Here is a 23535-nt window from a genome sequence, read left to right on the forward strand (position 1 = left end):
CCGATTTTGACCCATTGTAGGTTCAACTTACTATGGTCTTATATACATCGTTGCAATGGACTTTAAAATATCTATCATTAGATATCCATATTGTCTATATTAATGACTTAGTAATCCAGATATAGATCAAAAATAGGCCAAAAATCTAGGTTTTCCCGGTTTTTTCCTTATATCTCAGCCATTTGTGGGCCGATTTTGTCGATTTTAAATAGCAACTGGTCTACGGAAAGTTGATTTCAACATACAGACGTACATGGATAAATCGACTTCGTTATCTATAACGATCCAGAATATACATATATATGTACTTTGTGGGGTCGCAAATGAAAAATGTAGAAATTACAAACGGAATGACAAACTTATATATACCCTTGCCACTCGTGGCGAAGGGTATAAAAATCCGGAAAATTAGAACCCTAGTTTGTCACTTACTGTAGATTCTACTTGAGGGCTTGTGTATAGCGAGGCACCACGTAAACCAACCATGTGGAATTTGCCAGCCAAAAAACTGAATCGTCCGGGAAATTGGGAATTCTTGTTCAAACTATATTGTTCCTATATGTAATGAGAAATTAATTAAATGTTTCTTTCAATAAAAAATAACGAACATTCAAAGAAAACTCCCCTTATTTCTTTATCTTCCATTAATGTTATATCTTAATCAAAAATTTCCTTAATCAAAAAATCCATTCAATAGACCAACAAAAATAACTTCCGTAATTTCACTTTCATTTTAAAGTTTATCGCACATAAATCTTTGCCTATTGACAGCCACTAACTAAACTTCGACTGGTATTGTAAGTGTATGATGATCAATCTGTAAACAATTTGCAACTACCACAAAATTCACTGTTGTAAAGCACATAACCAAAACTCAAAAATCTAACATTTGAACTTTAAACAATTGAGACAATGGCTAAAGTAAAAAAAGAAATTGCCACTTTTGAAACCAAGTTCAAACATTTTACAGTTCTTTTTTTTTTTGATAAATCAACCACCTGTATGACCTTAACACATGAACTTCCAAAAAAAAAAACAAAAAACGAAAAGAGACACCAAAAATTATAACTATAAACAAACATCGAAACCTGTTCCCCATGTCTGAAACGGAAAATCATTTAAAATACTTTCTACCAATAAATAGCTACATTTATTTACACCAGCTAAATGTTTGTTTTTGCATTTAAGCATTAAATATACGGTATTAATGTTGTTGTTTGTCGTTTAGACCGGGCTAATACTAGCGAACTGTCTAAATTTTATTAATTTAAATAGTAAAGGCAAGCGAATATTTTTCGCACGAGTCTTGATTTTTTTCATCGTTTTTGTAACCACAACCGAAACATTAAATGTTTGATGATGTTGCTGCTGATGATGATGACGACACTGCAGTGCACTGCTAGAGAGTAGTTTGTTGTTGCTGTTATTTTGTAGCCCCACTCGATTGTGAAAAGTGAAAGAAAAATCGACATTGTTTTCGCTGATGCAAAAATAAAATAAAAGTAAAAAAATGAGGAAAAAGCTAAACTACAAAATTTGAAAACAGTGCAGCATAAACAAACAGTGGTTCCCAAAACGTTTTCAGAAAAAGCTTGAAACAAATGTAAAAAAATATTGTAACAGATAAACTAAATGGGACCAGTCATGGAGTTCCTTAATCTAAACTTTTGAGGAAGAATAAAAAAGTATATTCTTCCCTTGAAGGAAACCTGGGTGTCTCCAAGTTTTGTCGACTATTTTGGAGACTTTTTGGCAACATTGTCAACGAAGGGTCTACAATTTTTTTTTTATATTTGCCTTTGATTAGAAACAAATTAAGAAAAACATGAATTTCAAGACGACTCTTCCAAGTGTTATGAATTCGTGCCTCATAACAAAATATAAAGGTTCACTTCAGAAAAGTACCAAAATTGTAAACTAGAATTACTAAATTGTAGTAGTGAGTCTATGGTACCAAAAGAAGTATGGTACCAGTAGAAGTCAAAATCGACTTCAGCGATGGGGCCCATTTCTGGATGAAAGGGTAAGTAAACAAACTAAATTTTCGAATTTGGGACTATAAAAATCAACATGATATCAGAGAACGGTACAATGCATTCCGAAAAAGTCATTGTTTGGTGTGGATATTGAGCTGGTGCACACAGAAAAGAGTTCGATTGGAAATCAGTTCCCATTTTAAATATTTAATGAGATGAACTGAAATTAAGGTATCATAATTAAAAAACTATAATTTCAATAGATTTTCTATGATAGGAATTGTAAAAACACAATTTCAATCGAATTATGGTTCTGACAATACTAATATTAGTTATCTTAACCATCCTAATGTTTTCTAAAATTTTAGTTATTAATTCGTCTACCATGACTAAATTAAATTCAGCAATATTCGTTCAATCCCCAAATATTAGTGGTTGTAATCGAAAAATTCGATTACGAATGAAAAATTCAAATTCGGTGTTCTCAACCGAAAGAAAAATTTCTATTGGTAGAAATTTTTGACAAAACGTTTAGCTTGTATAAAATAAATTGAAATTCACAAAATAATTTATTTTGTCTAAAATATTTTTAATTTTGCAAATTTAAACAAAACAATGATCTACTAATTTTTTTAACTTAACAAATGAGCATTAGGAGATTTACATTAAAGTGTGAGTTTATTGGATTTATCTTAAACTATTTATTAAAGACGTGTTCAAATATTTTTTTAGGTTTCATAACAACAATCAAATCTGTATGATAAGGAATCGTTTAGCACTATCTCATCTTGGAAGTTACTTGCGAGGAGTCAGCCTATGACCGTCGATAGTTCTTTCGCAATAGAAAATATCCACGCTATCTTGAACTCGTCAACAAAACACCGATACATTTTTCTGGGTTTTAAAATGTATGTTAATCTTTTGTTCTCACATTGTTTTCCTGAATGAATTATTTCACTCATTTTATTTATAGACACAGAAATGTCAAGATTATTCAAGTTCTAAACCAGCCTCAATCTAAACAAGAAAATATGTCAAATAACCACTACCATTTTAAAAATTTCAAATAAGTGAAAATATTGCAATGTTAATTACACACTTTTCCTTTATATATTAAGATTTTGTACATATTTTAAGAATAAACACATTCTATTTTTATCAATAAATGGGAGAAAAGTTAGAAACGTCCTTAACTTAAATCATGTGCTAGAAAAAATCGTAATTATCACCACTAACATATTCTGTCCTTACTACCGAATTATTTTATTTTAAACAGTTGAGTCTACCATTAATTCAGCAAGAGAATAACACAGCTACCATATATTCAGTCATGCCAATCAGATTTTGTGATAGTACGTGCAACCGACAAAATTCGATTGGCGACAAATTCGGTTGTGAACATGAATCTGTTTTCTCTGTGTGGCAACACCGGTCCATATTGCATTGAGAACGATATTGGCCAGGCCATTACCGTCAACTATAGGGCGCTATAGGTCGCTGATTATCAACTTCATTTGACCTGAATTGGATGATATGGACACCACTATGCGCTAAGTACCACACAGCTCATGCCACATCTAGCATTCTGCACGAGCGATTTGAGGGCATGGTCATCTCACGTATAGGTGATGTGAACTGGCCATCGAGATTGTGGGTTTTCTTAAGTCACAGATCTATGCGAATAAGCCACGAATCACAGCGGACCTCAAAGCCAGCATAACCCATGCCATCGGTCAAATTCTGTCTGTCAGAATCATGGAAAATTTGATATTTCGGATAGGCACCACCCAGCGAAGCCGCTGCCGACATTAGCACGATGTTATATTCCATATATAATGACATCGATAGGCCTTCAAACCCTTCACCTTCGTGAGAAGGGTATATATAAGTTTGTCATTCCGTTTGTAATTTCCACAATATAATTTTCCGACCCTATAAAGTATATATAGTCCCCTCAATAAAACAATAGTGTATAAGCAATATACACCATTGCATAATAAGAATCTACATAACTTATTCTATATGTGGTAAAAATTTGTTGAAATTCTACTTCCACAAAGTGGGTCAAAAGATCAAATATTACTTTTGTTCCAGATGTCTACTAACACAAAAATTTTAAACTCAATTATTTCGAAATGGCCAAAAAATTATACACTATTGTTTAATTAAGGGGACGATATATTCTGGATCCTTATAAACAGTGGAGTCGATTAAGCCATGTCCGTCCGTCCGTCTGTCTGTCTGTTGAAATTAATTTTCTAAAGACCCCAGATATCTTCGGGATCCAAATCTTCATTAATTCTGTCAGACATGCTTTCGAGAAGTTTCCTATTTAAAATCAGCAAAAACGGTCCACAAATGGTTGAGATGTGAGAAATAAACCAGGACAACCTCGATTTTTGACCTATATCTGGATTACTAATTCATTATATATCTAATGATAGATATTTCAAAGGCCTTTGCAACGACGTATATAAGACCATAGTAAATTGGATCTACAATGGGTCAAAATCCGAAAAAATATTTTTTAACCTGAATTTTTTTTTTACAAAAAAAAAATTTTAAAAACAAAAATTTTTTTTTAAAAATTTAAAAAAAAATTAATTTTAAAATTTAAAAAAAAAAATTAAATAACAATTCGAAAAAAAACTTTGGAAAAAAATGTTGTTTACCTGAAAATATTTAAAATTTGTATATTGAAGTATAATTTGGTGAAGGGTATATAAGAATATAGGTCTCTTACTTATTTAAATTTAAAGATAAGAAGCGCTTAATGAAAAACCCTTTATTAACTGGTTTACAAAAGTTTTCTTCATACGAAAATGTCGAATTTTGTACCAACAAAGCATTATTTATGTTCGGAAAGTTTGCTTTACTAATTTAATCTGAAAAAAAGTGCGGCTGAAGCAAACCGATTGCGCACCGAAGCTTATGGTGAATGTGTTCCGGTTTCAATGAAGCGGTTCAGAAGTGGTGATTTAGACACGGAAGACAAAAATTCAAGACCAAGAATTGGAGGAAATTGGGTACCATACGAATTGAAGCTGAGGGACCTTGCGATGAAAAATGTATCCATTACAATAACCCGAAGCGTAAGAGATTTTATGCGGCCAGACATGAAACCGTAATATTCCATAATGACAACGCTCGGCCACATGTTGCAATATCTGTTAAAAAGTATTTAGAATGAAGTGGTTGGGATGTTGTGCCTCACCCGCTTTATAGTCTAGACCGTGCCCCGTCCGACTACTATTTGTTTTTCATGAATTAGGGTTTTGACAATAGACTTTGGCTCTCATTAAACTATCTAGTTGTCATATATGACTTTACTTCTTCTCTATTAATATTCCTTCACCATTTTGTAATCATTCTAAATTAGCAGTTATTGTTGAGGTTAATTTTTTTGCAATTTTTTTCCAATAAAAGTTTATGACTCTCTGCTGTAATATCATGTTTATGTTAACGAAGAAAATTTCAACAAACTAAATAAAAATAATCCTACTAAACTAACAATTTCGTACATAATAATTTAAATATAAAAAAAAAATGAATGCAGTTCATTGACCTCGAATAAAGTGTGTGTGTGTGTTGAATGAACGTCATCATGAGTGCGCACATTGAGTACGTCGATTATGACAGTGATCATCATCATTATTATTATTAAAATGATGTAAAACTATTAAATCACTTACAAATTTGTTTGTGCTTTATGGATTTTTTTGAAAGAAATCAAATTGCATTTGTAAATCTCATAGAAACATGTATTTCTGTTAGATACGAGTACATAATGGTTTTTCCTGCTAAAGTTACACAAGGATTTAAAGCAAAACAAATCAAAATAAAATGTATGTATTAGTTTGTAAAATTTATGATCTCATTTTGTATGATCATTTTTCACTCACTACTCTGTATTATTTTTGCAGCCTCTTATGAATATTGTTATAAAATGTGTGCTTAAGAAATTGAAATATTTGTCTACTTTTTTTTTGTAGTCTGTGCTATAAGCGAAAATGTATTGGGTATTTAAGTTTATTATATTGTTTAAACTTTTTTAGATAAATAATTTGTTACTTAAATGTTGTACTCTGTCTTTCAAAATTTTACTTTCTATATAGTAAGGATATATGTATATAGGGTTCTATAAATAAATTGTTCGAACCATAGAGAAACATAGAGCGAAAACTAGAAAAAAACTCAAACAAAAAAATTACTCAAAATAATCACACATACGAGTGTTGTTTTTGTTTTCACATTGTTTCTTCTACTAATACATTCTCACCACTTAGGTTTCTGACAACTGAGTTAGGTCTTTGCCAGGAGAGTTTCCGCTCTATGTCTATTCTCTATGGTTCGTACCATGATACACTTATTGTATCATGGTTCGAACAAAATTTAATTAAAAAGAGCTCAAATTGAAAAGTGACAATCTAGCGTATCTGACAGTCAAAAATCCTACATTGAAAAGGAATATTCAATAACAAAATTTTTGTGAAAACTATAAAAGTCAAATTTATCACTTGCAATGATATTTTCGTGGAATAAAATCATCCGATTTGCTTCCAAATTCAATGAGATCGGTCCAAACTAGATTAATTCCAGATGCTTGTGAAAATATTAATAGATCCAAACAATTGCATTCAGATATCCAATTATATCACACATTTAGTATATGTTGGAGATCGAGAAGATATGCCAAGCGGCGATTCTGGGCCTACTGCCTTCGATCGTATACCAACATTCGGATTATATAACTCCACATACAGATTTTGAAAGGATTTTCAAGGTCTTAATTCCCTCCAGGAGTGACTCTCGTGTACGAATATGGATATATACGGCAATATAAGTATTTTTGTCGACAGTCTGTCACTGAAGGCTTACACAACTTCATCTTCATTAGTCAGGCAATGAAAGAATGCTCTGTCAAGGCTGACATTGGCTTAGTTTGAGTCCCTGTGCACATGAACAGGCACACGAATTAGCCAGAATGGAATCTACTTTAGATGTCTCCATTGCGGTCTCAATAGCAATTCCATTGGGGACTATTAAAAGTATTATATTCAGACACTTTCTTACAAAGGCTGAGAATAAATGGCGCAGGGTGTCCAAGCAGTTTAGTTGCGCAAGTATCTTGTGTTTGTTGATGCCAGAGGTAATGTCGGGTTAAGGAGAAGAACATTTTACATGTTGTTTTGTTGTTGGGCAAGAGACTTGCGCAACTAAATTGCCTAGTGTGAAAAGGGGTCTAAGGCAATAATGCAAATCGCCTGGTACTCCCTTTTAACGACCAATGTCGTAGCTGTAAGGATAGGGAAAAGAGGAAACGATTTTCCAGCTTCTCTGCGAATGCCCAGTCCTGAGTGACACGAGGTATAAACTCCTGGGCAACTATATATTGACCAAGCTTGGTGAGGTAGCTGGATCTATGTATGTATCTTCAGAAATCTGTATCTCAATAAATGAAGAGGCGTGCATTCACAGAGGAGGTTAAAAATTGTATCTTCCTTTCCGCGATCTTGGCAGCTGCGACAGTAACTGTTGAAGGGAAGTCCGAATTTGCATGTTTACATTTTTCCCTGTGTCCCCTTAACAATGCTATTAGTCTCGTTATGGTCTTCCGGTTCCTATTCAAGAGTTGTATACAGCGTTTTTCATTGTATGCAGGCCACAATTTTCTGGCAGTCTGGAATATTTCCAATTTGACTCCACCATTGTCAGCCTTCTGAAGCAAGTTTCTGAAAATTACGCTTTTAATGTCCCCAAGCGGTTTAAAGAGGATTCTTCTCTGACCAGATCGTCTGCCTGTAAGGCCTAAAACGACAGTAATATCAAACAGTAACATAAGTTCTGCCTGGCTGTCGACAGAAATGACAGTGTTTCCAATAATCTCCAATATCTAAGCCTGAAATACGCTGGCTTTATCTGGAAGATATATTGAGAACTTTAAATAGAGTTCATCTGAAGACACCGGATCTATTGCCACAAGTCATCTTGGAGCAATTGATGTATACTCTTATATCATACACAGAGAAAACAGATTCGTGATAGCAACCGAATTTGTTGCCAATCGAATGATACTATCTTAGTGACCGAATTTTACAGTTGTGGCTACAATATTTTGGAAGGGGTAACTAAAATTTGTTGCCTCAACTGAAATTCTTCTTTATCAACTGACTTTTTGTTGTTAGAATTCTATGTGTGCAACCGAATCATTCGATTGGAAACAAATTCGGTTGCTATCACGAATCTGTTTTCTCTGTGTATCAATTAATCATGTTTTCACCTCTCCATTCCCGTCTGGAAGGAATAATAAGTTTGAACATCCTATCAAAGACCTTGAGGGGGTTTAGAAGCGAGTAAACATGCAGTATCCTATTGCTTATTCATATGTTCTGGCATCCAGAGGGAGATAGTGTTGTCGCGCTGCAGGTGGAAATGGCCGTTAAGAAGATTTTCTGAAATCTGCTGACTCCAATTTATATAACACTTTATAATAAATCAACTTTTTATACCTACCAATCAAAAAAGATGGAAGTCATTCCCTTTGTAACACATCAAAATATTTGTCGCAGACCGATATATGTATATTCTGGGTCCTCATAAGATTCATAGACGATCTAGCTATGTCCGTCCGTATGCCCGTATATCTGTTCAAAACACGATAGGGCTCAAAAGATAAGGTTTGTTTGGAATTGAAAATGGGAAATATCGGTCCATGATTTCACCTAGCCCCCATACAAATGTTCCCCCGGAATACTGTTTGAGCAGTCATAAATATGTTGATTATGCGGCAATCCTGATAAATCTAGAAAATCGGGCAACATTTGTCCCTAGTCCTCATACAAGATCTCCCTCAGAAAATTAAATGAATATTCATAATTGTCTTATAATATTTAATGTCATGATGAAATTGTAGATGAACAAGTTGAACCTAAATTTTTCTGCCAACTTTTGTGAAGATCGGACCTTAAGCAAAATATTTAATTGTCACATAATTGATGGTGGATTTACAAGATTCAGCACAGCCGAATATAGAACTCTTAATTGTTTAATCTTAACATAATCCTGAGATGGTATTCTAAAATTTATTTCCCTAGGAGGAACAGCTTACTTAAAACAATTTCATTATATATTTGTAGCAATATTCTTGAAAGATCTCTGTACGTATCATATTATATACATGCTTTTTGTTTGACTAAAATCCCACATTCTTCCATCACACAATATAGTTTATTCACTTATAGAGTGCTTCAACTTCACAGTGCACTTAACATACAGAACTTTTCCTAGTTTTTCAATTATTTAAATTATGCCAAACACACGCACTTTTCAACTCACACAAAACGTATAAATTTCACATGTTTTAGCTTTTTAAATATTAAATAAATTATTCTTTCTTTGTTTTTCAAAATTGCCCATCTCCTTGTCTGTCTGTCCAATTCTGGCTGTCATTTAATTTAAACATTTCTTTCTTGTTATTTTTATTATTGTTGTGAAATGATATCATTTGAATTTGTAATCGTAGACAATGATGATTCTTACCCGTATGTACTCGAATTCATCATATGTGTGTGCACCATATTAATTCTATTACTCGACCATAATTTTTCATGTCCAAAGGGAGCACTTCCAACCAACTACCAGTTGTAGCTGTTTAATTGGTTGAGGATTGACAACTATGTACATATAATGTGCAGATGTATTGCATGCATGTATTTTGCATTTAGTTTTGTGGTATTGTGGTTGGGGTAACCAATCTACCCCAACCCTCCCCTCCCCTCCTTTCCTCATTCAAGTGCAGTTTAACACATGTTTAATTATTTGCCATATAAACATAGTAAATAATCAAATACAGACGAGCAGAGTGTGCAATATAAAGATAAAGTACTTAACACATTATCATTGTTAATGATCATACAGAAAATGTATCATATGATCAGGCTTTTGCATCATTAGCGCCATTTGTTTACAGAACAACAAAAATACATTTTAATTCTTATTGAAATGTATAAAAAAAAAACAAATAAATATTTTCACGAGAGGGTGTAGTTGTGGGATGGGTGTTGGTTTCTAGAATGATTAATTTGTTTAATTGGTTTTTAGGTTCAATTTCACTAAAATGTCAATCAAACTATTTAACCCATTTAAAAGTTTCCATTCTCTCACTCTCTTTAAATTTAAATATTTTAGACAATTTGTTTGTTTTAAATACTTAAGTATTTAAACAAGTGTGACTAATTTTATAGCATCTTCAAAAAAGCTTAACAATTTGATAAAAATTATATGGTTTCAACGAGTTTTTGACTTGAATCTTACAAAAATCTTACTTGAACTCTGTTTATTTGAATAAATTTATGAATTTACTTAAGTCAAACAAATAAAAATGGGGCGATATGTCAATTGTATGGAAAACCACGATCACAGAAAACGAGCTTATGATTATTTCAGATAAAAATAAAAAATTCATTATACATATTTTCAATTAATGTTTAACAGTTGGAAGTAGAAGTGTTTTTATAACCACCATCAAAAAAGATGAGGAGTAAATTGATTTTGTCATTCCGTTTGAAACACCTCGAAATATTCATCGCAGATCTACAAAAGTATATATATTCTGGGTGCTTATAAAATTCTAAGACGATCTATCTTGAAAACACGATAGGGCCCAAACGAAGGAGCTAGCTGGCTGAAAATATTCACAACTATTCTTTTTCGATAAGGTTTGTTCTCATACAAGATCCCTCACAGAAAATTAATTGAACATTAATAATTGCCTTATAATAGTTAATATCGTGATGAAATTGGACATAAATAAGTTTTATAGCTTCTAAATCTTTTTACCAACGTTTATGAGGATCGCTCCATAATTGGCTCTACCCCCATAATATTATTGCCACATATTAATAGTACGAATACAAAATACGGCACAGCCAAATATAACACTCTTACTTCTTTAACATTGATTTAATTACCACAATAACCTAACAAGCCCAATAAGTACATATTTATTATACAATATTAAATATTAATGTGAATTAATTTATAACACTTCCATTTTTAAACACTTCTTTTTAAAGAACATTCAAAAAGTACCACTGCACAAATGTAAAAGTACCAGTCTGTAGCTTTATGAATTCTCACTCATTTATGATAACATGTTTCCAATTTAATTTTCTACGTTCATTTATATAGAATATTTAACAAGTAAGAAATTATACTTGGTCAATCCAGACCATATGATACCCTACACCACTCTAATTATGAACCAATCGCCATAATATTAGGTCGCATGACTTCTGTATATTTGAAACCTATTTGTGTTGAATTTCATTTGAATACCAACATTTTAAGAAATCTATTCTCATTAAAATGATTTTCGGAATTGGGCATTATATGGGAGCTATGACTAATTGTTTACCGATCGTTATACAATTTAGTGACATGACTTTTGTATATATATAAATTATTTTTGTTGAGTTTTATTAGAATACCAATATTTTTAAGAGATTTATGCTAGTTAAAGTGGTTTTCGGAAGTGGGCCTATATGGTAGCTATAACTAATTACTTAACTTATTTTATTAAACTTATTTTTGCTGAATTTGGTTTTGGATATTTATGAGAGCTAAGATCATAGGTTAACATAGAGACGACAAGTAATTGTCAAAAACCTAAGTCAGTTGTCTAACACCTAACTCTTGCAACAACAAAATACATGCTACTCAATGTATATTGTTGTTGTATCAAACATATGATTTGTTGTAATTTTGTTTGACAAATCGGAGTGTCTCGACTCTATGTATAATTCTCTATGGCTAAGATATTTATGAGAGCTTGCCTATCTGAAGGGCTAGGAGCTAGGAGAAATAATGGACCGATTCTAATCAAATTCAATTTCGTCCAATAAATCGACTCACAAAGTGATCCTGAGGTATACTTTAAGGTGGGCGTTGGGACAATAATTTTGCACGTTACTAACCCAATATACCCTCCCCACGATGGTGGTGTAGGGTATAAAAAGTACGTTTTGCACTTTTCGGTGCTCTCTTATTGTTCTTCATCATCTAAAAATCAAATGCCGAAAATTCGAGAAAAATCGTTTTATTTGAAGTTTCATTGTTGAAAAAAATTCCAATTTCAAATACATACCCATTAGGGTGATCGATTCTTCGACATTTTTTAGAAACCGGTTTTCGGTTTCTTCGAAAAATTGCGATTTAAATAAAACGATATCGGTTTTTTTATAATAACCGGTTAACCGGTTTTTTTTAAATATTAAAACGCCTAGAAATAAGAAGAAAAAAGTTTTATTCATTAAAATAATATAAATAAACTAACTGAACCCGGTCCGCGTTGCTGGCCTTTAGAAAACATCTGTTTTATATTGCATCTTGATCTCGATTTTAATATACAGTGTCGGAAAAAGTCGGTAATCTAACCTTCAATGTTAATGCATGTATGTGGTGGCATTTCGGCTGGTTCCAATGAATTCAAAAATTAAGTAGGATAATTGACGACTTGTTCTTCGTTCATTACTGTGTCAATCGATTTGTATTTTATTGTTTCGCCAGACACTTTCAATTTTATTTGGTCACCAGGCTTGTTAACATCATAATTTTTGATTAAAAGTAGATTTCATATGGATATTTCTTATTCATGCACCTAATATGCAAGAGTAAACAGAATTGTTTATCACAGACCGAAAATCAAAAATCTGACTATACACTGTTACCCAAAAGGCTTTTCTGAAGATTCCGTGAAAATTTTATCAAAATCGGTACAACAATTTTTGAGTCCATACGGATCATACATACACACATCCATTTTTATGAAATATATGGCATTAGCGGTATAATGTAAAAATTGGATTTTTACAGGCCCCTCCGAACACAAACCGTATATGTAAAATCTCACTGTACAGTGTTACTCGCTGGGCTATTCTGAAGATTCACTGAAAATTTGATTAAAATCGATCCAGCCGTTTTTGAGTTCATTAGGAACATACATCCATTTTTATATATATAGATGAAAAATGTTTGTATGAGAAAATTCGAAAATCTTCTTTACGAAATCACCGAATGGACCCAATGTAGTATTTTAGGTGTCCAAACCCATATTCAGAAAATTTCCTTTCCAACGATACCAGTTTCGAGCTAATCGGTTGGATGGTCTCAGAGTCTATAACGGACATATGTAGAAACATTTTTTGTATTTTATATATATATAGATAGATATATTCGTAATAAGTATGTATTGCTTTAAACAGTAATTTTGAATTAGGGATGATATGGGTTAATGGGTTCATATATGATGGCTGTGTTTTGTAGCTTATTTGTACGTGTGGCATGTAGCGCCGTTCTGTTGAAATCAATTCAGCACAAAATAAGATGGTAATCTTTGGCATATAGCGCTCGCCGTTGACGGTGATGGCCTGGCCAACGTCGATCTCTTAAATAAATATGACACCTTCACCATGAGTGGTAAGGGTATATATAAGTTTGTCATTCCGTTTGTAATTTCCACATTTTTATACCCTACACCACCATAGAGGGGAGGGTATTATGCGTTTGTGCAGATGTTTGTAACGCCCAAAAATATTAGTCTAACACCCACCTTAAAGATCGGCTTAGAATCACTTTCTGAGTCGATTAAAAGATGTCCGTCCGTCCGTCTGGTCGGCTGGCTGGCTGTCCATGTAAACCTTGTGCGCAGAGTACAGGTCGCAATTTTTAAAATATTTCGATCAAATTTGGTACATATTATTTTTTCGGTCCGAGGACCAAGTCTATTGAAACTGGCTGAAATCGGTCCATTATTTCACCTAGCCCCCATACAAATGTCCTTCCGAAATTAAACTTTATCGGTCATAAATGTTTAATTTATATATGTATCTTCACAAATTGCGCTCCAAATAAGTTTTATATATACAAAATTCATGTCACCAAATTTTGTTACGATCGGTCCATAATTAGTCATAGCTCCCATATAGACCCGCTTCCGAAAATCACTTTAACGTGCATAAATCGCTTAAAAATGTTGGTATACTCACAAAATTCAACATAGTAAACTTTCTTATAGACACAAATCACACGACCTAATTTCATGGTGATCGGTCCATGATTGGTCATAGCCCCCATATAAGGACCACTTCCGAAAATTCACTCAAAAATATAAATTATTGAAATTTTTGCTCTTTTTTTTTGTGGTTGCTCTTTTACTTAGTGTAGGGTATTATATGGTCGGGCTTGACCGACCATACTTTCTTACTTGTTTCATTTGCGACAGCATAAAGAATATATGTAGATTGTCTGGATCGTTATAGATTTAGGCATGTCCGTCTGTCCATCTCTTAATCCGAATTTTTTTATTTCACCAAAAAAAATTTTTTTTGGTAATTTTTTTTTTATTAATAAATTTAAAACAAAATTTTTTAAAAATTTAAAAAAAAAATGTAAAAAAAATAATAAAATTTTTGGGACATTTGTATTGGGGCTACATGAAATCATGGTCCGATATTTCCCATTTTCAATACCAAATAAACCTTTGGGCCTTATCGTGTTTTCAACAGACAAACAGATGGACGGACCTAGCTAAATCGTCTTAGAATTTCATAAGGACTTAAATATACATATATACTTTTGTGGGTCTACGATAAATATTTCGATGTGTTACAAACGGAATGACAAATGGTGGGTATACAAATTTATAAAAAAAAAATGACAAGAAAAAAAAAACTAAATTTCCAAATTTCAGAGTCGCAAAGGCATGGATTAACATTGTTCTATTTGACTCAGTATCCGATTTGATTCTAATTTTTTAGTCTAGAGCCCTCATATTTCAAGGATAGAGTAAGTTGTGCATATGCGATTCTTAAACACTTAATTTGGATAATTTTCGATTACGAAGATTAACCATCTGTTTATCATAAAATATTAAATAATATTTTTAATAATATCTACTACTTTGTAGCATTTGGGTGAGATGAAATGGGCGTGGTCATTTGAATTTATAACGATCATAAGTTAAATTGATCACAAAATGTAAAATGTCTGCAATTCACTCTTCTGCATCAATTATTAAAATTGCATGTTTTTATGAATAAAAAATATTTTAAATAAACGACTTGATGCATAATTGATTGTTGGTTTATGCGTGCAACAAACACATGCCGCACAAGGCAATTTCATGAGGCAAACAAAAGAAAATACCAAAAAAATAAAAAATTTTATCTATACATGCGTTCTTTGGTACAATTGCATTCGTACTTGTTAAATATCAGTTAAAATTCAAATAAACAAACTCAATAATTTCATTTGATTTTTTTTTTTTATTTGTCTGCTAGACATTCTGAAGCTGAATATAATGAAGTAAATTCTGTGTACTCGTAGTAGATACATGAGTGTAGGAGCTGCTGTAGCTGTTGCTCCATCTAAGCATACAATTGCGTGCCACATTTTTTGTTTTATTTTATTTTTTTATCCACAATGTGTGTAAATTGCTAAGAGGCATAGGAGGGGAAAACAATAACGCAACAAATGAAATATCTAGCAAATTATAGTATCTTAAAGATAGAAATCAAATTCACTATACAATGAATTGTATTACACTGTTAGTTAGTAAATATGTAGATACATACATTTATGTTCGTACGTTACATTTGTATAATTTTGCTGATTTTTATTTGCTACACTCTTGTAGTTCAGTTTGTTGGCTGTGAATAAAATGTTTTCGTTTCGATATTAAATGGTGTCTGTGTTCCAAGTATCTCAAGTGAGTGTTGCGTTTAAGCACAAAACTCGTAGATACAAATAAGTTCTCTTTGCGTTTTTATCACAATTTTCTGATTTTTTATTTTTTTGTTTGTTTATTTTAGTCGTTTAAGTTTGCAATTTATTCATTGAATTTAATTTTCAATTTTATTTACATTTTGATGATTGTAAATTAACTCTGACGACAAGTTTATAAAGAATGGAAACAAACAAGATACAAAACCAGCCAACGAACGAACGAACAATGAATGATTAGAACTGGGAAAACTAGACGTTTTGTGAAGGAGGTACATATCTTTTTGCATAAACATTTATTTGAAAAAAAAAAAATACTAACTTAGAACTTATTAGAAATTTACTTATTTAGTTAGTGAGTTTTATTTGAATAGTTAGTTAGTACTACATGTGATGTGTAGTTTGTTATAGTTGCTCACTTTTTTTAGGTTTTCTGTTGTTCAAGCATTTGTCACTTAAAGTTAAACTTAAATAAATTAGTATTAAAACCAGACAATTAAGTAAATGTCTACAAATTAAGCTTAACTAATAATGTACCTTTTAATTAGACTATTTTTTAATTGTCTGCGAACTTACACTGGCAGAAATGAGGTTTGACCCAAATTAAATAAGAGAAATATAAACTATCTGGTTGTATATTTTCAAAACAGTGTTAGTTCGTTCGGCTGTGCCGAATCCCACCATCAATATATGACAATAAAATATTTTTCTGATGTAGGGGTTATATACGGGGTAGGGTAGAGTCGATCCTCACAAAAGTTTGTAGAAAAATTTTGGTTCATATAAAACTTATTAATTATTATAAGACAATTATGAATGATTAAGTCATTTACTGAGGGGAAAGACCTTCTATGGGGAATAGGGACAAATGTTGCCTGATTTTCGCCATACTTTACAGTATAATTTCAGAGTACTTAGAACTAATTTGTGCAAAACGGAATTAAACAAGTAAGAGAGCTATATTCGGTTGTGCCGAATTTCAAATACCTTCACCAAATTATGCTTTATAATAAAAATTTTAAATTTTTGTTAAGTAAACAAAATTTAAAAAAAAAATAATTTATTAGCGAAAAAAAATTTTAAGGCAAAAAATTTAAAAAAATAAGTTTTTTTTTAATTTTTTAAAATTTTTTTTAATTTATTTGAGAAAAAAATATATAACAAAAAAAACATTTTTGGTAAAAAAAAATTCCCGAATTTGACCAATTGTAGGTCCGACTTACTTTGTCCTTATATATGCAGTCGCTAAGTTCTTTGAAATATCTGTTATTGGATATCCATATTGTTTATGACTTAGTAATCCAGATATAGATCAAAATTAGGTAAAAAAAATCGAGGTTGTCCTGCTGTTTTCCTTTTATCTAAGCCGGGCCGATTGTGTCGATTTTAAATAGCTACCGATCCGGAAGAATTCCCGATATGTTGTGTATCGTTTCTTTATCGCACAATTTAAGAATCAGCGTTGCCAGTGAAAAAAAAAATGTCCCAACATTTAAAGATGTATGATGAACAATATGAGATTTTACATTTTTAATTGGGAAAAAGAAACGAAAGTTTACTGGCAACACCGATTCGTGGTGAGAGCGGAGAGAGTGTATAACTAATACAATCGTAAAATGCAATAGTATAGGTTGCCTTTCCCTGCTATATAGACTTCGCTATCTATAACGATTCAGAATATACATATGGGGGATTTCACGTCAAGTGAACCAACTTTTAAAATCGATGTCTTCCGATCGGGATGCACCAAGGTTAGACCTATTGGATAGTAATTCAGACACAATTTTTCAACAAGATCGGTCAAGTACTCTCGGAGTTTGAGGGGGTCAAAATTTGACATTTTAGCTATTTCTTCAATCTTTCGAAAAAAATATTTAAAAAAAAATATAAAATTTTTAATATTTTTTTCCGAAATCAAAATTTTTTTTCAAAATGGGCATTTTTTTTCTTAAAATAAAGCTTAGATATTTTCCTTGAGGACCTATTTGGTCGCTTAGTGGGATCCGAGTGTGATATCTATCAAAAAAAATGTTTTGTAACTCAAAACATACAATTTTTTACTTTTTTTGTAATTTTTTTTTTTTGCTCAAAAGAAAGCTCAGGTATTTTCCTTGAAGACCTATTTAGTCGCTTAGTGGGATGCGAGTGGTATTTTTGACTTTTTTTTTTGCAAAATTTAACTTTTTTTAAAATGGGCCCTTTTTTAATTTTTTTTTTTGCTCAAAAGAAAGCATGGGTCTATTCCTTTAAGTGGGATGCGAGTGGGATATACAGCAAAATAAATGTTTTGTAACTCAAGATATACAATACAATTTTTTTTTTACAAAATCGAAATTTTTTCCAAAATGGGGCTTTTTATTGGGATGCGAGTGGAATAGTATCAAAATAAACACAAAAATTTTATGTCTTGCACAGAAAAAAATCAAATATATTAAATTTAGATTGAAATTCAAATAAAGTATTGTTTGAAGAAAAAATAGTACAAATATTTTCTGTGTGAGTTACAAAATATTTATTTTGATAGAGAGTTCTTGACCGATCTTGTTGAAAAATTGTGTCTAAATTACGATCCTTACTACTATTTCATCCCGATCGGAAGACATCGATTTTAAAAGTTGGTTCACTTGACGTGAAATCCCCCATATATACTTTGTGGGGCCGCAAATGAAAAATGTAAAAATTACAAACGGAATGACAAACTAATATATTTGCCACTCATGGTGAAGGGTATAACAAGTAAGAAAGTATAAGCCTGAGTATATAAGCAAATAATTTTTTCTTTTAAAATTTCAATATTTTTTTGATGAGTAATTTCAGAAGCCTTCCTTCCGGTCAATGACCAATTATGGACCGATCGCCATGAAATTAAGTCGCGTGTTTTCTTTCTATAAGAAACTAATTTTTGTTCAATTTTATTTGAATTCCATTGTCGGAACTGGGCCTTATATGAGAGCTATGACCAATTGTGGACCGATCGTCATCAAATTAGGTCGCGAGAATTATTTCAATATGAAACTTATTGCTGTTGAATTTTATGCGGATACGAAAAGCTTTATGAGATTTATGCTCGATATAGTGATTTTCGGAAGTGGTCCTTGTATGGTCAATTATGGATTGATTCGCAAAATAAGTTTAAATGTGATTTATTATACCCTTCGCCATGAGTGGCAAGGGTATATATAAGTTTGTCATTCCGTTTGTAATTTCTACATTTTTCATTTGCGACCCCACAAAGTATATATATTCTGGATCGCTATAGATAGCGAAGACGATATAGCCATGTCCGTCTGTCCGTCTGTATGTTGAAATCAACTTTCCGTAGCCTCCAAATAATTTACATACATGATTCATACATCAATATATCGGGAATTCTTCCGGCTCGGTTGCTATTTAAAATTGACAAAATTGGCAAGATATAACGAAAGAAACCGGGACAACCTCGATTTTTGCCCTATTTTTTATCTATATCTGGATTACTAAGTCATTAATATAAAGAATATGGATATCTAATGATAGATATTTCAAAGTCTATTGTAACGATGAATATAAGTCTATAGTAAGTTGGACCTACAGTGAGTCAAAATCGGGAAAAATATTTTATAACCCGAAATTTTTTTTTCATCAAAAAATTTTTTTTTCATAAATTCTTTTTGAAAAAAAAGTGGAAAAAACTTTTTTGAAAAAAAATTAAAAAACAATTTTGAAAATAAAAATATTTTTATGTATAATTTGATGAAGAGTATAAAGATTCGGCATAGCCGAATATAGTTCTCTTACTTGTTATACCCTTCGCCATGAGTGGAAAGGGTATATATAAGTTTGTCATTCCATTTGTAATTTCTACATTTTTCATCTGCGACCCCACAAATCGTTATAGATAGCGGAGTCGATATAGCCATGTCCGTCTGTCCGTCTGTGTGTTGAAATCAACTTTCCGAAGCCCCCAAATAACTTACATTCACGATTCATACATCCATATCTTCGAAATTCTTCCGGCTCGGTTGCTATTTAAAATCGAGAAAATCTGTCCACAAATGGCTGAGATATAAGGAAAAAACCAGGACAACCTGGATTTTTGACCTATTTTTGATCCATATCTGGATTACTAAATCATTAATATAGACAATATGGATATCTACTGATAGATATTTCAAAGTCCTGTGCAACGACGTATATAGTAAGTTGGACCTACAATTGGTCAAAATCGGGAAAAATATTTTTTAACCCGAATTTTTTTTTTTTGAAAAAAAAAATTTTAAAAATTAAAAAAATTTAACAAAATAAAATTTGGGAAAAACTTTTTTTAAAAAACAATTTGGAAAAAAATTAAAAAAAATTTATTTTGTTTAAATAAAAATATTTTTAAGTATAATTTGGTGATTCGGCACTGCCGAATATAGCTCTCTTACTTGTTTTTATATAAAACTTATTTGTCTGGATATTTGTATAAATCAAACATTTATATCAAAAAAGTACAATTTCGGGAGGACATTTTTATGTATTTCTAGGTGAAAAATTTTAACGATTTCAACCAGTTACAATTACTTCATTCCTACGTTTAGTCAATTAATTCGTCTATAAAATGGTACATTCGAATTATAGTTAATTATTTTCCATCATAATGAGTCTAGCATGGAATACAAATTAAAATACGTTTATTTTTATTATTTTTTAGAATCTGTTCAAAAAACACGTACAAGTCATTTTAACGCAATTGGATTATTAATTGAAAAAACAGTGTATATTTAAGATTTACATATAAAGGTGCGATTTCTTAAAAGGGCGTGAAAACTAAAATAAAAAAATATGTAATCCTATTATAGAAATTCATAATGAAATAAGTAAAAAGTGTTGAATATGTTTAAATATATGATGCAAATATCTAAAAATAGTTGTTACAAGCAGGAGCGGATTCAGGGTGAAAAATGTGCCGTACTGAAGTTTTTTATTTAGTATTTTACTGGCAGAAAGAAGTTGTTATGTTTACAATGGGTGGTTCGTTCAAAAGATATTTGTATTTTGGACCACCCTATTTTAAAGACTACAAGTTTTAAGACTTTACTCAAGATGATGATGGAACAAATATGAACAACAAATTCAAACATTATTTATTTCTAAACTGAAATTTCTCAATGAAAGAAATGTCTGTTTGAAGAAAAAAAAAACCGGAGGAGTTGTAACAACAATTACATGACAAACAATAATTTGTTGTGTAAAAGAAAAAAACATTACAATTTCTTATATTTTTCAAGTCTGTTGTAGGTCCAGTTGTATTTAAGATTGTTGATATTTAGTTTTTTTTTGTTTTGTTTTCTTCTACTTTATCAGCAATTTTGTTTGAAAAGAAAGATTCAATCTTGTCAAGTTGCATTTGTCCATCTGTATTTTTATTTAATTTTTTCCAGTTGCCCCTCCGCCCCTTTTAGCAGTCAGTCGCAAAAAAAAATACTTACTTCAACGGGTTTCTTGCATTATTTGTTGTTATTATTATTACAGTTGTTGTTATGTTTTTGTTTATGTTTTTTTTTTTGCATTTAAGTAGTTACTAAAAAGACATCTTCGGAGAAATTTTTTCTATAGAGTTTTGCTGCCCAAAAGGAGAAACTTCATGCCACAAACGTTCAATCAAGATGCGTTGCATACGACTAGGTAGATGTTGGTTGCTTGAGCAGCAATATTTCTCAATGCTTTACAGCATAATGAATGTATCCAAAATTAAAAATATAAAAAAAATCTGTTTAATGTTTCCATAAAAAGTGGTTGAACATAAACATTTGTACTTAATACTCGTACATATTGAAATGTTTGGTTTGTTTGAGTGTTTAGTTTAGATATCTTTTGAAATTATTATATAGATTTTTTTGTTGTTGTTCAGTTTTAAAACAAGAAGAGGCGAGTCGCAAGTTGCAGTTACACCTGATTTATATTCACATACATTCATAAACACACACATACATATGTTTTGCTATATAATTTCGATGAAATTTGTATTTAAAAAAAAACTTGTATTTATTTCCCATAATTCTTTTGAAATCCATTGGACCTTAAAGTTTGTAATGTTCAAAGATAAATTACACAGTACAACACATGATTTTGGGACTCAATTCTGACAATTGCACGTGAAAGTAGCCCCAAAAATAAGAAGTTCTGCATCATTAGTTTTGTCAAGTTGGCTGCCGTATTAATTTAATGGCCATACGAATTTTTTTTCCTCAAGGTGGATTTTTATCACTTTTTCTATATTTTAGCACGGTTATATCTCGTATACCGTACGAAATATCTCTTTTGTGGCTGAAGCAAAGTTGTAGATATTGAATAGTAGAAAAAAAGTACGGAACATACCTAGCCGAAAAAGATGCATCCAGTGCCTTAAAACTCGCCAAAATGCCCAATTTTTAATTTTTTTAACCAATTTTTCACCTTTTTTGCTCAATAACTGGATTACAAATCCAATTATGGACCGAACACCATGAAATTAGGTCGTGTGATTTGTGTCTATATAAAAGTTATTTATCATGAATTTTGTATGTATACCATAATTTTTTACAGATTTATGCACTTAAAAGTGATTTTCGGAAGCGTGTCTTATATGTGAGCTATGACTAATTATGGACCAATCATATACAAATTCGGTACATATAATTTGTTCGGCCCAAGGACGAAAACTGTTGAAATTGGCTGAAATCGGTTCATTATTTCACCTAGCCCTCATACAAATGTCCTCCCGAAATTGGACTTTATCGGTCATAAATGTTTAATTTATATATGTATATACACAAATTTCGCTCCAAATAAGTTTTATATATACAAAATTCATGTCAAAAAATTTTATTATGATCGGTCCATAATTATTCATAGCTCCCATATAAGACCAGCTTCCGAAAATCACTTTAAAGTGAATAAATCTGTTAAAAATTATGGTATACATACAAAATTCATGATAAATAACTTTTATATAGACACAAATCACACGACCTAATTTCATGGTGATCAGTCCATAATTGGATTTGTAATCCAGTTATTGAGCAAAAAAGGTGAAATATTGGTAAAAAAATTTAAAAAAATGGGCATTTTTGCGATTTTTAAGGCACTGGATGCACTTTTTTCTGGTAGATATCTTCCGTACTTTTTTTCTACTTTTCAATATCTACAACTTTGCTTCAGCCACAAAAGAGATATTCCGTACGGTATACGAGATATAACCGTGCTAAAATATAGAAAAAGTGATAAAAATCCACCTTGAGGAAAAAAAATTCGTATGGCCATTAAATTAATACGGCAGCCAACTTGACAAAACTAATGATGCAGAAGTTCTTATTTTTGGGGCTACTTTCACGTGCAATTGTCAGAATTGAGTCCCAAAGCAATGAACTGAAAAATGTTGTATAGTGTTATGCTTTTGGTAAATGGTGTTTTAAATTTACATTAACCCTTAAACGAAAATGAAAGTAATATTTAAGACCCTTAGGCTTAAATGAGTATTTTTATTTATTACATTGAGTGAAGAAACTTTATGTTAATGGTCTGTTGCTAAATTTAAGACTTAAACTCTTAAGAAAGTTATATGAAATTTGTTTGTTTTGGGAAAGTTATATAGGCTTTGGTTTTAAACTAATAAATGATAAAGTAAAAAAAAAAAAAATTTTAATTTTTTTCAAACAATTACCAATATAATTTTTCAACCCCATAAAGTATATATGAATATTCTGGATCCTTATAGATAGCGGAGTCGATTAAGATATGTTCGTCTGTCTGTCTGTTGAAATCAATTTTCTGAAGA

At 31.4% G+C, this 23535-nt stretch overlaps 1 protein-coding gene across 3 annotated transcripts in view; it reads right to left on the reverse strand.

The window, feature by feature from the left end:
• nemy (no extended memory) overlaps positions 1–23535 on the reverse strand; it is a 75694-nt gene that overhangs the window by 8932 nt on the left and 43227 nt on the right. Inside the window, exon 1 of one of the 3 annotated variants that reach the window (XM_065511696.1) lies at positions 9516–9642. The exons of the other annotated variants lie outside the window; for them this stretch is intronic. Within the exon in view, the coding sequence (XP_065367768.1) occupies positions 9516–9553 (38 nt within the window). The 5' untranslated portion in view covers positions 9554–9642. Of the gene's footprint in view, positions 1–9515; positions 9643–23535 lie in introns of those variants that run through there. 3 annotated transcript variants of the gene reach the window in all.

This window comes from Calliphora vicina, chromosome 5, assembly GCF_958450345.1.
Source record: "Calliphora vicina chromosome 5, idCalVici1.1, whole genome shotgun sequence".
NCBI lineage: Eukaryota > Metazoa > Arthropoda > Insecta > Diptera > Calliphoridae > Calliphora > Calliphora vicina.